The sequence below is a fragment of the Pectinophora gossypiella genome, chromosome 10 (genome assembly GCF_024362695.1).
Source record: "Pectinophora gossypiella chromosome 10, ilPecGoss1.1, whole genome shotgun sequence".
NCBI classification, from domain to species: Eukaryota; Metazoa; Arthropoda; class Insecta; order Lepidoptera; family Gelechiidae; genus Pectinophora; species Pectinophora gossypiella.
This window is the reverse complement of record NC_065413.1, coordinates 9,082,801-9,098,442: the sequence shown is the minus strand read 5'-3', so window position 1 is coordinate 9,098,442 and position 15,642 is coordinate 9,082,801. Positions and strand designations below refer to the sequence as shown.

General features: G+C 36.0%; 1 protein-coding gene across 3 annotated transcripts in view; it reads left to right on the top strand.

The window, feature by feature from the left end:
• Window positions 1-14,355, top strand: part of LOC126370079 (lachesin-like) — a 29,850-nt gene extending 15,495 nt beyond the window's left edge. Inside the window, exons 2-11 of one of the 3 annotated variants that reach the window (XM_050014793.1) lie at window positions 239-298; window positions 5,274-5,377; window positions 6,791-6,998; window positions 7,978-8,133; window positions 8,419-8,547; window positions 8,987-9,124; window positions 11,840-11,989; window positions 12,235-12,309; window positions 12,612-12,695; window positions 13,163-14,355. In XM_050014793.1, coding sequence (XP_049870750.1) covers window positions 239-298; window positions 5,274-5,377; window positions 6,791-6,998; window positions 7,978-8,133; window positions 8,419-8,547; window positions 8,987-9,124; window positions 11,840-11,989; window positions 12,235-12,309; window positions 12,612-12,695; window positions 13,163-13,275 — 1,217 coding nt within the window. In that variant the 3' untranslated portion in view covers window positions 13,276-14,355. Of the gene's footprint in view, window positions 1-238; window positions 299-5,273; window positions 5,378-6,790; window positions 6,999-7,977; window positions 8,134-8,418; window positions 8,548-8,986; window positions 9,125-11,824; window positions 11,990-12,234; window positions 12,310-12,611; window positions 12,696-13,162 lie in introns of all 3 variants that reach the window. The other 2 variants (XM_050014792.1, XM_050014794.1) reach the window with 2 other exon arrangements.
• Window positions 14,356-15,642: the final 1,287 nt, after the last annotated feature.

The following is a 15,642-nucleotide window of genomic DNA, read 5'->3' as shown; positions in this document are numbered from 1 at the left end:
TACTTATGGAGGGAGGCCATTGCCCAGCAGTAGCACACAGGTTAGACAAGACAATTCCAGAGTTATATAAGTGTAACAATTTATAAATTAAAGCTTAAATATATTATAATTATGTAGCCTACCTAGCCAATAACATAGGCTAAAAACTTCCGAGAATAACATAATCCCTTCCAAAATAATGTTCACAATTTTATTCTATAAGACTTTAAGACTTCTATAAATATTAATATTTTTTCAGGTCAAGAGTTACCTACCGGGCAAAATGTAGTGTCTGTAGCCCCAATAGAGGTACCAGACGGTAAGTCAATTATTTTTTAATTCCCCGTACTATAAAATTCTTCTTTGTAGAACATAATTAGCATAATGTAACTTTTCATAGTCTTAAGAAAGACGCAGTTATGAATCGTTTCCTTTCTTGACTGTTCAAGATTTAAAATTAAATTAATTGAATTGAGAATGGTGGTTCTGTGTACAGACAGATAGGTCGTATTTTTGAAGATGTTTAAGACTGTAAATGCTACCAAAAGGTATTTTTTACTTAAAATTTTCTCTGCTGTATCACTTAGAATGTTTTGTGTTTCTTATTATCACCACTATTTTGTTTTCTATCATTAGAAATACTTTACTTGGGACTTTCCAGGCTACAGTCCCCAAACAGAATATAGATGGCGTTGTAAATATTAAACGTAATAATTACTCATTGCTCGTGTACATAATTGTTCAGAAATATAAAGTAATGGCAGAGGCATATATAAAAATAATTGTTGCTTGATATTTGGATTAGCTATGGTGAAGAATTAAGCTGCTACCTATACCTATTGCTTCTCTGTATTTTGATCAGTATAATAATGGGTGCAAGATATGTTGTGCCTGGTTGTAATACATACAAACATAATACAAACAAAGATAAAAGATGTATACTTACACCTGTTATCCTTGAAGTTAGAAGGTTAAACGGAGGCAGCTCTGTACAGCGCCAGCTATATTTTTTTGGTAGACGAAGCTTGAAAAGGATCTCAAGTTTTGATGTGATTAAATTTTGGACTTAATGACAGTAAAATACTATCCCAAGGTGATTAATTGTGACCAACTGAAACCGAGAGTTTAAAAAGTGTAAAATATGCTTAGCTGTCGATTCTCTGTAATTCTGAAGCGTTCTAAAAGAAGAAATATGAGGTGCCTTTTCTTAAGCCGGTAATGGCGAGTCACCGAGAACAAATAGTAATAAATCAATAAAAGTGACTTGGTAATTTATTGCTGTCCTTTGCCAAAGGCAAACGTTATTCCAATGAAGCTCAATTATAGAGGACTTGGGTTAGGTACACTCACTCTTTGCTTTTACTCAAATAATTTGAACAACAGACAAATAGCTAATAATATACCCGTCTGAAACCAAAATTAGGTTTTATAGACATATTTTGTTTATTTAGGCTGATTTATAATCATCCTTTATATCATTTACTTTGGTTTTATTTCGTTTATTTTGTAGGTGTGTATTTTCATTTTAAATTGCTTGGACCCTGAATAATCCTTTCATATATTAATATACTTCAACATTCGGTAATTTATTGATAAATAAAACGTTTAAACGTTCATTTTTCTCGAGCAGTTATTATAATAGTCAAATGAGATACTTTTTACGAAATGTCGAAACGAAAATTTTCTTTGTAGTTTGTATGGAAATATTGTACTGTGACGTCATCAATAAAAGCGGTCAAATGTCGTACACATTGTTACTAAATTCATGGAAAAATTCGAAAATAAGTGGACAAATAAAATGAGATTGATTTATGATCATCTTAGACTGGCTTCTATTTCTAAATTAGTATTTAATAATTTATCTTTGACCCAGTCAAGTACCCAATGGTAATAATTTATTATCCGTTGCTATTCTAATATAGGGTTACGTATATCATAAAACTTATAGGCGGTGGGTTCATACTTGTCTCTATAAATTACGTACCTATATTACATCATACTTTATCACGGGTCTCGCAAAATCAGAGCACTCTATAATAATAAAAGAATTACACACTCAACTTTCTTTGTAAGAAATTATAGGCAACTTGTCGTTTATTACACTACAATGTGAAATTATAGCCGGGAATAACTATACACTTTACTTGTACTTATGGCACACCTGTCAGCTCCCATTGTTGTGTTAAATCATACTCATTGTATACCATTTATTAGCTAGTCCATAGTACATCAATGGGCTAGTCTGATAACCGAATGGGAAAACTAAAGCTAGTAATTTGGGCTTTATAGAATACAATTTGTATTTTAGTTGTGCTTGACGACTGGTAGCGCTTAATTTGCCTAATTACAATGTGACCAATCAGTATAAGCTTGTCTGATAAAACTAAAGTACTTACTAGTAATTTGGGCTCTAAGAATACAGCTTGTCCTTGAGGGCTGGAAGCGCTTAATGTTGCGTAATTTCAATGTTTTAAAGTACCAAGTATATGAATTATAAGAACCTTTTCTTTTCTACTTTTTTATATATACTTTTATTGCATTTAACAAATAGTTACATCACAAATATGAAATGGACGTTAACAAGGGAGGACATATTTCTTACTCACTATTCAAACTAGACACTATTGAAAATAGCACTTATAAGCGGCCTGGAAACACATATAATATGATAAATAATTATTCAATTTCACAATAAAAATAAACGTCATGTCCATAATGGCGTGTAGCATTGGCATATCTCGAGGGCATTGCGTCCAAAGACAAAATTCAAAGGACTTTTCTCTCCTATTTTTGTAATCGTTCATTTTAGTCCTTCTCGAGAAAAAGGCGCGAGTTTATGTATTTATTTGTGTGTATGATTATTTAATACCTGTGAAAATATGGAGCTGCTCCTAAAGACTGACGATCATCGTCGACTGCTATTAAAGCCTGGTTGAGAATGTCATAAAAATACCATTTCCGAGTGAGAATAGTAACCGGGTGAGAGCCTTCAGCGCTCCCCGTTTACAATAAGTTACGTCAAAAAAAAGTGATAATAGTAATACAATACAATCAAAGTGAACCAACTTTAGATACTATTTACAAATAAAATATATTATTATACATGTGATTATTTTGTTCACTTTAACTTTTACTTTGTACACGTTTTTTGACACTATATATAAACAACGTGTTTTGGTTGTTAAAAAGCATCGGGTCGTACTACTTTATCCACTGAAATATGTCTGCAAAAGATGAATCTTGTATTGATAATCACGTCCCTTTTAAAAAACTATTATTCTCTTTTATTTTTTCTTTTCTCTTTTTTTTTATCCATCTTTGGACTTCGTATCAACAGTGGCTGCAAGTTGTCTTTGATTACTTGTGGCTCTGCCCACCCCATTAGGGATTACGGGCGTGAGTTTATGTATGTATGTTATTTTTAAGAAAATTTCAATCATTTTAAGTTTGAAACCTAAATATACTCCGCAGACAGGAGCATAGCTTTTAAGCTTGATGGTGATTGACGATTGAGGCATTATCTAATTTAGTTTCGAACACGTATGGAACTTTAGCGTTTCGAACTCTACTCGGACTAGGGAATAAAATTATCTTCTACCGTTTGGGTTGTGAGGTGGATTACCAACCTCAGCAACCCTGGTGTCAGGGTTATTACTGAGCCGCCAAAGGCCCCTGACATGGCTCATGTAACGAATACTCACTTACATTAGTAAGTAGTAACCGGGACCAACGGTTTAACGTGCCTTCCGAAGCACGGATCATATTACTTTCGGACAATCAGGTGATCAGCCTGTAATGCCCTAACACGGAGCCACACAAAACACAAAGCCTAAAGTTCCTAGCGATCACAAAGTGATTTTTGTGTTATGTTGTTTGTGTCCCCACCGGGATTCGAACCCGGGACCTCCGGATCGTGAGCTCAACGCGCAACCACTGGACCACAGAGGTCGTTGGGAATATAGTGTAGGAAAGGAAGCTAGTGGACCCGAACATTGATTTTCATGGTGTATTGTGTCATATAACCATGGCAATAAATCATTTGGTAAAATAAATTTGGACTGAGAAATTAGTCGGCCTAATATATTGTGGTATTTGTAATTTTAGGTATAAATGGCATGTTTTTTTTTTAAATTTTTTATACAAGTTTCACCTAATCCTATTCTACAACCCAGCAAAATTTCAGCGATTGAGGATTTAATGTTAGGGTCGTCATACAAAAAATTGCATTGCAATGCAATATATAATGAAAAAAAATAGGCCTATGCCCAGCGGTGGGAGTCGTACGGCTGATCAGTAGTGATCATATTATAATGAAATCACGGGACATCTCTTATTTTGTTGACGTTTTTGAAATCAAATCAAATTCTTATTTATTTTCGTTTCTTTGTGTCTGTCCACTTACTTATTTAATTTAGTACCTATCAAACCATTAAAGAAGAAAAAGAAGAAGAAGAATAAAATAAAGTTTTGAACCACTTAGTAAATTGATTAGATACTCAACAAAGTGAGAACAAGGGAAGTGAGAAGCGGTTTTTTTTATATATAAAAAGAGTACGTATGATATTTTCGCTTATGTTTAGCCGCTGATCGCTAGCAAAAGCGTCGAAATCCATAGTATTTACGTCATGTTACGGTTGTTGATACATTATTTTGTCTGCGAGAGTGATACAGCGAGCAACCGCTATTTGTCGCTCTGGTCTGACAGTAAATCACGCACCCTCTGTTGTTTGGCCCAGGAGTGTTCTCATAACCTCGCTTTGAAGAAATCTGATAAAGGAGGGAGAAAAATGTTGTATAGTTATATTTATTGTATTGAAATTTTAGTCAGTGGAGAGCATCGAAGTTGTAAAAAGAAAGAAAAGTGATGATAATTTTTCGTTTAATTTTTTTTATGACTACCGAGTTGATAATGCACTGTCAAGTATAGCAAGAAAACAAAGTAAATGCTTCATTATTTATTTTTAATATCGCAAAATGATGTCAACTACAATTTTTCGAATATGGAACTACATAGCTGATTATTCATTCCAATGCTTGCTGGAAAAGTAACTTGTGAAAAAGTTAAGAATTCCATTTTTGAATACTTGTGTGAATAAATAAAGTATATCACCTACATTATGTATAGAATTCGATTAGGTAAATGGGAATGAGCCGCCTCCGCCAGACGCGCCGGCACCTAGCTTCATGTTTGCGAACCGTTTCGCCGAGGCCAGCACTAGCGCATCGATTTGTTCAAACTACTTGTAAACATGTTTACAAGTCTCTACAAGAACTAATAAAAATTTTCTTTCCAGAATCCATGTACCCAAGATTCGCTGAACCAATACCTAATGTCACCGTCACAATCGGTCGTGATGCGCTGTTAGCCTGTGTCGTAGACAATTTAAGGGGATTCAAGGTAATTTTTATTCATTTGAATTAATCAATAACTTACAAAATAGAATATTCCTACACTCACTTGTTTAAACGTCTTATCTTATTTAGCATATTCGATCCCACTGCTGGGCAAAGGCCTTCCCTTGATTGTTCCACTCCTCTCGACTTTGCGCGATCTCAAACCAATACCTGCTGTAAGCATTGAGGTCGTCACACCATCGTTTACGCGATTGCTTCGACTTCTATACTCGCCTTGAGATGTCCAGTGGGTAACGACTATTTAATAATAAATACAACGGTCCTGATTCCCCTACACACCATCTTATTTTATTTTAAGTTTTTATACCTATCATTTTCTTGTGCGCCGAAAAAGAAAGGGACGGGTAATCGACAGGCATAACATTTATGGAACACATGTCAATTTTACGGAGAAATTTAGAAAACCCTCCCAAAATTTTATATTTGCTGATAACTGATAACCCGATAGAATTAAGTTCACAACACGCGTCAAATGGGGTGTGTATGCGAGATGCCTATTCTATTCGCCCGCGGTTATTCATTCATTTTTAAATTAAGAATTGTCAATCATCCATCCCTTTCCTTTACGGTGGATAAGAAAATGACGGGTATAACTTAAAATAAAATTAGATGGCCATTAATTATATATTCCACGGAACCTTCTATCACGTTTAGTGTAATTAGTAAGTACATTTAGTTTGAATTAGGGTTATTTTTATAAAAGACTCGAATTCGACACAAAAGCTACCTTTTGTTCCTCGTCCGGCGCTATTATGATAGATCGCCAGTTCAAATATCACGATAACCTGATAATGTAATCAATAGAGTCCCAAAAATAAATTAATATCACGTGCTCAGTGTTGAAGGAAAACATGGTGAGGAAACCCTTATTCCCGAGAAATGCATTTTCGGAGGTTTCAGTATTGGGCTGGTTTTCCCTTCACAGGTTGAAAGGTCAGGCAGGCAGTCGCTTTTGTAAAAAACCGGACCTGTCAAATATTCAGGTTAGGTAAGCGGACCCTGTGAAAAAGGGGATAACGCTAGGGAGATAATGGTGCTAATTCCTGTAAATACCATCTAATTTTATTTTAAGTTATATCTGTCCTTTTCTTATCCGCCGAAAAGGAAAGGGACGGGTAATCGACAAGCATAAAATTTATGGAACACACGTCAATTTTAAGCACAAATCTAAACCAACCGTCTAAAAATTTTACGTCAGTCAATAACCCGACACATTAATTTACTCATTCTTCCTAAAATTAAGAGCTGTGAATCATCCGTCCCTTTCCTTTTCGACGGATACGAAAATGACGGATATAACCTAAAATAAAATTAGGCGGTATGAATCATTAGAGTCCCAAAAGCATTAACGCATCACATTCACCTTTGTAGATTATAACTCAAGCTATGATTATAGGTGGCATGGGTTCGTATGGACACGCAGACGATCCTGAGCATCCACCACAACATAATAACCCAGAATCCGCGCATCAGCCTGTCGTACAACGACCACCGCTCCTGGTACCTCCACATCAAGAACGTGCAGGAGGTGGACCGCGGCTGGTACATGTGCCAGGTCAACACTGACCCCATGCGCTCCAGGAAGGGGTACCTGCAGGTCGTAGGTCAGTATTTCCTCATCAACGTCACCTAATGACTACTTCGACGTTTTAGCAATAGTGTAGTTGACAACCTAGTCAAATGACATACTTACTTTATCGAAACGTCTGGACTTCGTTTGAGAACACAAAGTTATGACGTATTTAATAGACAGGTATATATTGTGGTCAAACATTGAATTCATTTTTAAGTTAAATAAAAATAGGGTTTATTTTTGACCAAGGCAGACTTTCTGATTGAGAACTCTCTCAATACACAAACTGACAAATTTTAATAAGATGTTTGCCGTAATACTCTTTAGTAGGTTTTATGCGTTTCACACAACCGAAAACCATCGAAATTATATTTCGTTTGGTGATCTCACTCCTAAGATCAGTGATTATTAGGTACATAAGTAAGACACTTCACTCGAAATAAGTGTTACGGAAATTATTTAGTGAATATTCGCTTGAATTTCAAATATAAAATAAGATATAAATACACATGTGTGACACGAACGTTTACGAGTTAGAAAGGTCAAGCAGGTAGAAAGATTGAGAGGTCAAAAGATGACGTCTTGAATCCAAATGTCAACGTCCGATGGAAATTGAAAGCTTCTGAATTCCATGGACACATTTCTTCGACTGTGAAGGGGTGTCATCTCGAGTACATTTCAACATTCAAAGAAAGTAAAATCTCTGGATTTTCATTTTATTTAAACTTAATTTGGATTCCATTTGCGATTGGCGAGAATGGCGAACATGTATGAAGTTGAAGATGAAGTTGGATGCGAGTAGAAAAAGCGAAAGTGGTATATCAAGATTAAATAGTAAACTGGCATTGTGTGGTATGTACCGAATGCAATTGGAAATAGGCCGCAATCTCATTGTGCATGTATTTGCGACATAACGTGGTAGTTACCATTTACAAAAACTTTTAAAGGTTTAGGACGATCCCATTATTAGGGTAGTAACATAATTTGATAGTTGTTAATTGTGTACGCAGTGCCACCATCAATCATCGACAATATGACGTCGACCGACATGGTAGTGCGGGAGGGCACTGATGTAACCTTGGTGTGCCGAGCTTCAGGATACCCTGAGCCTTACGTCATGTGGCGAAGAGAAGACGGCCAGGACTTTAATTATAATGGCGAATCAGGTACGAACACTTGCGCTAACTTGGATTTATGCCAAGTTAGGAGTTTGTGCTCTAGATTCAGAAAAATAGCTTATATTTTTCGTGATACAGTCAAGAAAACACGAAGCTAGAATCAGAAACTTTTTCAAATTTCCTGGATATCGTCTTATATATTCCGTTTCTGTATTCAAGTGAACAACCAGTTCTTATTTTTCTGGAACGAAATGTTGCTAATACGAAACCTTTATTTGATTTAATTTTGATGTCTACTTTATATTTTCTAAATGTTTTTTTTATTTTCTGCAGTTAGTGTAGTCGACGGAGAGACACTGACAATAACAAAGGTGTCTCGCTTGCACATGGGTGCTTATCTTTGTATAGCGTCCAACGGCGTACCACCTTCTATAAGCAAGCGAATCAGTCTTATGGTACAATGTAAGTATCTGTTAACAGTCATACAGTGGTAGAACAATCAATATTATATTACATATATTTACATTATACATAACAAGCCAAACTGGAATGAAATCAGGACTACACAAAGAAGGTAGTAGGATAAGGTTAGGATGTCATATCAATTTCCGCAAGGTATTATTTTCTTAGCTCAACTAAAGTGAGAATACTTAATTCATCTTGCGATAGACGTACTTACGTCTGTTTCGCCCAATCGGAAATATAAAAATATATATATAATATATATATATATATATTTTATCATTAATTTTGCGATGGAAAATTTCACTTGATATCAACTCAGAATCATGGCCTGAATAATCCCTCAAAGTTTTCGTTACGATGTCACTAACAGTCTAAGTATATTTGTAAAATAAAATGAGTAAACATCCCTCATGCAACATTCCCCATGTTGGTACAGTTCCCCCGATGCTGTCCATCCCCAACCAGCTGGAGGGCGCGTACATTGGACAGGACGTGACACTGGAGTGCCACACGGAGGCGTACCCCTCATCCATCAACTACTGGACCACCGACCGCGGGGATATGATCATCTCTGGTGAGGCTTAGAATTAATATACTTTGTTTTTAACATCACATAATCAGCTTATTGTGGAGATCCTTGGGGGAGGCCTATGCCCAGCATTGGGCGTCGTACGGCTGATGATGAAACATCTTATATAAGTCCCACGGCTGGGCACAGGCCTCTCTTCGTGGAGGTGTTTTTTTTTACGGCTAATAGTTGGGATTCCCGATGGGGACATTGTCGAAATCACTTTGTGAGACTGTCCTTTGTTTGGTAAGGACTTTTCAGGCTTGAATCACCTGATTGTCCGAAAAAGTAAGTTGATTCCGTGCTTCGGAGGGCACTTTAAGCCGTTGGTCCCGGCTATTAGCCGTATAAACACCTCCACCAACCCGCAGTGGAGCACCGTGGTGGAGTATGCTCCATACCCTCCGGTTGATTGAGAGGAGGCCTGTGCCCAGCAGTGGGACCTATATAGGCTATTTATGTTATGTTATGTAGTTGGGACCAACGGCTTAACGTGCCCTCCGAAACACGGCATCTTACTTTTTCGGACAATCAGGTGATTCAAGCCTGAAAGTCCTTAGCAAACAGGACAGTCTCACAAAGTGATTTCGATAATGTGCCTATCGGGAATCGAACCCGGACCTCCAGATCGTGAGCCTAACACTCTAACCACTAGACCATGGAGGCTGTTTTTAACAAATTTAGTCCAATTGATACCGCCGCTGGGCCTTTGCCTCTCGCTGATCTACTTACTGGGGTCTACACTGATGTCTGTCTGATGGCTGAAGTTGCAATAAATCGCGAGGAGTGGAAATCTGTTGTTCCTACATCCCAAGCAGGGGATAGGATTAAAAAAACAAGGAGAAGACGTCGATGTCTATACATTACACACATTAATAAATCTATTTTTTTTCTTTTGAAATTGAGATTATTCCAGATATTATTGGAATTTTTAATTATATTTTACCCGCAAACTTACCAGCAAAATTTCAAATGTATTTTTGTTTTTATAGCACTCACTCGTACGTCATTTTTCTCTTTGAAAATTCCAAATACTTAAAAGAATTTATGCCTGCAGCTAAAAAGCTCCTTTATCTTCTAAAGTGTGGAGGCTACATAATTTTTACAAGGTTATTTATTATACTTGTCAGTTTTCTTAAATCGTTCCTAACCGTAAATATCTCAAATAAAAATGACAGCCTTGAAATTGTTTATTAGAAATAAGGATTAGCTAGGTACTTACCTAGAAAGATATAAGTAATCCATCAAACGAAATACCCACTTTGGTTCAGATATTCATTTACCAAGACATAAAAAAGCATCACGCCTGTATCCCCAAAGGGATAGACAGATGTGTATAATATATCACCCACTCTTCGCGAGCGTAACGTCACGTGTTTCTAGGATTTGCCCTCTACTAAATGGAACTTAGAGATAGCTGGCAAGGCGTGGGTGTACATATATAATTCAGATATTTATTTCTATTAATAATAACGTATCATAATATTTTTTTAAGTACCCTGATGTCAGGGTTATTATTGAGCCGCCAAAGGCCCCTGACATGGCTCATGTAACGACTACTAACTTACATCAGTAAGTAGTATCCGGGACCAACGGCTTATCGTGCTTTCCGAAGCATGGATCATCTTACGTTTTGGACAATTAGGTGATCAGACTGTAATACCCAAACTAGGGATCACAAAGTGATTTTTGTGATATGTCCCCACTGGGATTCGAACCCGGGACCTCCGGATCGTGACCCCAACGCTCAACCACCGGTCCCGGCTATTAGCCGTAAAAAGCACCTCCCACCAACCCGCAGTGGAGCAGCGTGGTAGAGTATGCTCCATACCCCCTTCGGTTGATTAAGGGGAGGCCTGTGCGCAGCAGTAGGACGATGTTTACTTCTAGGTTACAAGGAATAAGAAGTACACTTTCTTCTTCTTTGCGAGTCGATGGCGATCGCTACTAAATTTTTGCTGACCAATAATTGGCCACGCTTACGCCATTATCAGTGGCGTCGTGAAGTCCACGTTGTAAAATACAAAATGCTACGCAAGCTCATAAATACAAGATACACAATGCCAGTCCCAATTCTCATATCCAGATTAATGACAAACGCCACAAAGTTCTAGAATCCAAAATAGCTTTACGACAATAGTCTATTAAAGTCAAACTACCATCAACTTGTTTAATGTCTGTTACAGATATATATCAATATATACCTCTATCAGTGTAAATCGAACCACAGAATATATTGAACAGAAACACATTCATCATGTTCGTATAAATAACATGTGCTCCTGTCAAGTATAGCAGTGTTCGATTGTATCATTGATTTATGACTTCATAATGAAAATAGTTTCCATAGTATTAGAATAGGCGGACGCATAGAACAGAAGACTATTTACGGTATTTGTTGTTTCGAGCGAAAGTAGAATAGTTTTATAATTATGTTGTCTACCCATTCCCGATCCAATAAAATATAAAATGACATATTTCATAGCCTCGTGCCAGTTAATCGATAGCTCTTTCTACATTATGTTTCCCAAATTGGATCCAATGAGCGATCGGTCACTAATAAATAACTGACCCTGCAGAAATCCGATTATGGCTCAAATAACGATTAATCATTATTAGAAAGCACAACCCTGGCAGAAATGTTGTGGATAATTATCTCCACAATACAGTGAAAGGTAGAATGCGCAGACTAAATAATTTAAGTAGAAATGGAAATTGTAGGTGGGAAGTACGAGGCGTACCCGATGGATAGCGGCTACAACAAGTTCATGATGCTCAAAATACGAAACATCACAAAGGAAGACTTCGGCCATTATAAATGTGTCGCCAAGAACTCGCTCGGTGAGACTGATGGCATCATAAAACTTGATGGTAAGTTGCAAGGCTTTGTAAACTCTATAATAGATACTATAGGTAATTGTTAGGGTTGTAATCAATATTTGTTGGTGCTTGCGTTATAATCCCCATTTCGGTAGGGGTGATTTAATGGAATGTTTTTGTTCAAGATACTTTAATCGAGTAGCATTCTCTTATAATTTTCTTCTTGGCAAGTTAGTTACAGGTACTTAAGGTATTTTGTTTTATTTTGCAATTTAACGGAGGTTATTTATTTCCAGAAATACCAGCGCCGCCTTCGGCATTTACTACGACACAAAAGACTATTTTGGATAACCAAACAATCAGGAAAAAAGGTACGTCAACATTTCCATCGAAACACTCCCAAATTTTCATTGAATAATACGATATACTTAGTAAGTGTTGCCGCTTTCCTTAATTTTACAAAGTTTTCCGAGTAAAATTGTTTCTTTTGATAAGTATCATCATTAAAAGGTTTGCAGAGGGTCCTTTTCAAAGAACGGAACGGTAAAACTCAATGCGTCACCGTCATTTCTCGTCTATCCAAAAGGGAAAGTTCCAACTGAAATGTCACTCTCGTTTATGGTTTTTCAATTAGACGGTGAATATTAAATTACGATTACATTTCATCAAACAGGGCAACTTCAAATCATTCAGTCGAACGAAGCGATCAGCTCGAATTTTCAAGGAGAGGCTTACGGTGAACAGATCAGAGATTTTGGTAAATATTTTGTCATTTTGTATTGTTATTGTCTAAAAGTTTGAATTGAAGAAAACATTTACGAAGATCTAGTGAATAGAGGCAGAGATATATGTTCTAATGAGCCATTGCAAAGAGTATAGAATGAGGAAAACATACGCAAAGAGGGATATTCAACGAAGATATTTGTTTGTTTTATACTGTATGTTCCTTGTAAACATTGAATACTCGGAAATTCCTCATGATTTTAGCTGTAAAACAAGATGAGATAAGACCATGCAGTAACTGCTATTTTGCATAAATAATACATATGTATACTAAAAAGCAGTAATATTCAAAAAACATCTACTTATTGACTTCAGTGGTCGCCTGGTAGTTGAATGAGACATTATACGTGGTATAAGAGTCGAAAGCGAAAAATTTATGTTTGTAGAATTATTATTTATTGTATTAATTTTTTGATCATATTTTAAACGAATGTTTTATAGTTTCAGATTTTGACGACGAGATAAATACAGCACAGTCCAATAAAATAAACGCGCTTTTTGTTATTTTAGTTGTTTTTCATACGGGTAACGTTATTAAAGGTATATTTTCTTGATGGTGAAAATTATACAATAAGGTAGCACTTATTTTATTGTTAAATCGTTTTTTTAATTCTTTATTGAGTTACCAGAGTCTACGCTGAACTGACAATAATCCTTCGTTCGCGTGATCGTACTTTGTTTTCATGTGTAAATAGCAGTATTGCGATATTCAATAGAAAGAATATAGTATTTATGTTTTTTTTATAAAAAAAATCTTTCTACCAAAATAATGTAGAAGTGCCGGTAGTATTTCTCTCATTGTAAACAGTATAGAATAAAATGATACGTTCTAGATTAACTCTAATTTTGTACGATGTCGATTTTCTAAAATGCCTAAAATGATAAAATAGATACAAATACTTTCTGGTAATGGCAATAGACTGCCAAACTAAATACTTAATTTATTTTTTAATTCAACATACAGTTAGAATGACGTATAATCAATGCAATCATTGATGTATTGTACCTAATAATATCATATCGTCGTTGTCAATTAAAACCTCTTACTCGTATATGTCGCCCTCACAAAAAAATAATATAAAAGTTTTTTGTATGTGTATTTTGCTTCTAAAACATTCAATACAAAATCTTATGTACTTACGTAAATATCAATTATCTTTTAATATGTTTAACACATAGTCATACAAAAAAAAATCATGCGGAAGTTATTTTTTAATTTCTGTAAAATTGACCCGATTGCACATAATTGATTTTAAATTGACAACGATAATAATATAAACGTCAAACTATACTGTGGAATTTAATAATACGACTATGCTTTTGATAATTGTTTTGTCAAGAAATTGATGTAACTACTTAATGATGTGTACGTCTATGTTATGCCTTTATAGATCTACTTATATTTCAGTAATTTATTCGACCTTTTCTTTCCCTTTGACATTTATTGTTTCTCTTGCAAAATTTCCTTCATTATATTGGTATAGTTTCGTGTAAATGTTAGATACCTATTACTAGTGATCTGTTTACAAATCTACAGACTTTATAGAAAAATAGAAGAATTTTGTAATTAACCGCTAACTAAAACTGCCAAATGAATGTGTACATTAAAATAAAACAATGCTTAAAATATTTTACTTGTGGTTTAATTATTATTTACCTGTATTTTTTTTTCCAAAAATAAAACTGGGTATCTCAGTTGCTTATCTTCCCTGGCATGATGTAAAATCTATTGTACTTATGTTGGATCATTACGTATAACGCTAATGGGCTAAACATTTGTTGATTATACTATACGGTAGATCGCATCTATCTCAGGACTTCGTACCAAAAGTGGCTGTAAATTGTACTCTGATATTATACAGAGATGCAAGTAATCTCTGTGTTCTTAATGTTTCACAGATATTATACTATTTGAGTAAACAAATATTATTAGTTTAGTTATATTTTTACACTATAACCCTTTACGCAGCGTTTAAATGCAAAATCACTTAGGAAAACTTATTTTCAATCAAAACTGCCTTTTTCCAACTGGCTGCTTTTTTTCGTAACTCGTCCTTCAGTCGGGTAAGTTTCCACGTTGCTCCACATTTTATAGCAATTTACCACGAATTTTAGCTGGACAACTGTCAAAATTTAGGAACACTCGACAGTGCTGCCACCTACATTTGAGTTACCTGAGACATAAGAGTTGCTTGCTACATGAGAGTTGTTTTCATTTACCACAATTTTTGATAATGATGATGTCCTTCCAGACGTATTCGTGGACGGCGCCATCCTTACCTAGTGGTAACCTGGGCTCCCACTTGAGTTATTAGTGTGTGTGTGTGTGTGTGTGCGCGTGCGTGCGTGCGTGCAAGCGTGCGTGCATGCGTGTGTGCGTGTGTGTGTGCGTGCGTGTGTGTGTGTGTGTGTGTGTGCGTGCGTGCGTGCGTGTGTGTGTGTGTGTGTGTGTGTGTGTGTGTGTAGTGTCGGACAAGCAATCTGCTGTCAAATCGGGATTGGAACACATTGAACGATCCCGTCTTGAAGATCTTGACGCCAAACGCCAGATCCGAAAAACTCAACCCAAGCCCTCCTACTACCACTGTTTTTATAAAGCTAGCTGTCTAAAAACACTTCGATTCCATGCAACCATCTAGGTTACGTGGAACTAGCAATAGCAACACTCGCATTTTCAATCAGAGGGGGTGAACTACTCTTATACTCTGCCCTTTAGAGTCTCTCACAATCAATACCTTACTTAGTAATTTACTGCATTCGAGTTTTACAATGACTTCGAAATACATCTACTTCTCAGTGTTTTGTTCCTGTATTCTCAAAGATTATTTCCTTACCTATTAGTATGAACTAAGTAGCCACAAGATATACTTTTCATAGACCGATGTCGAACAGTTGCTCTGTCGACAGCAAATGCTGATCGT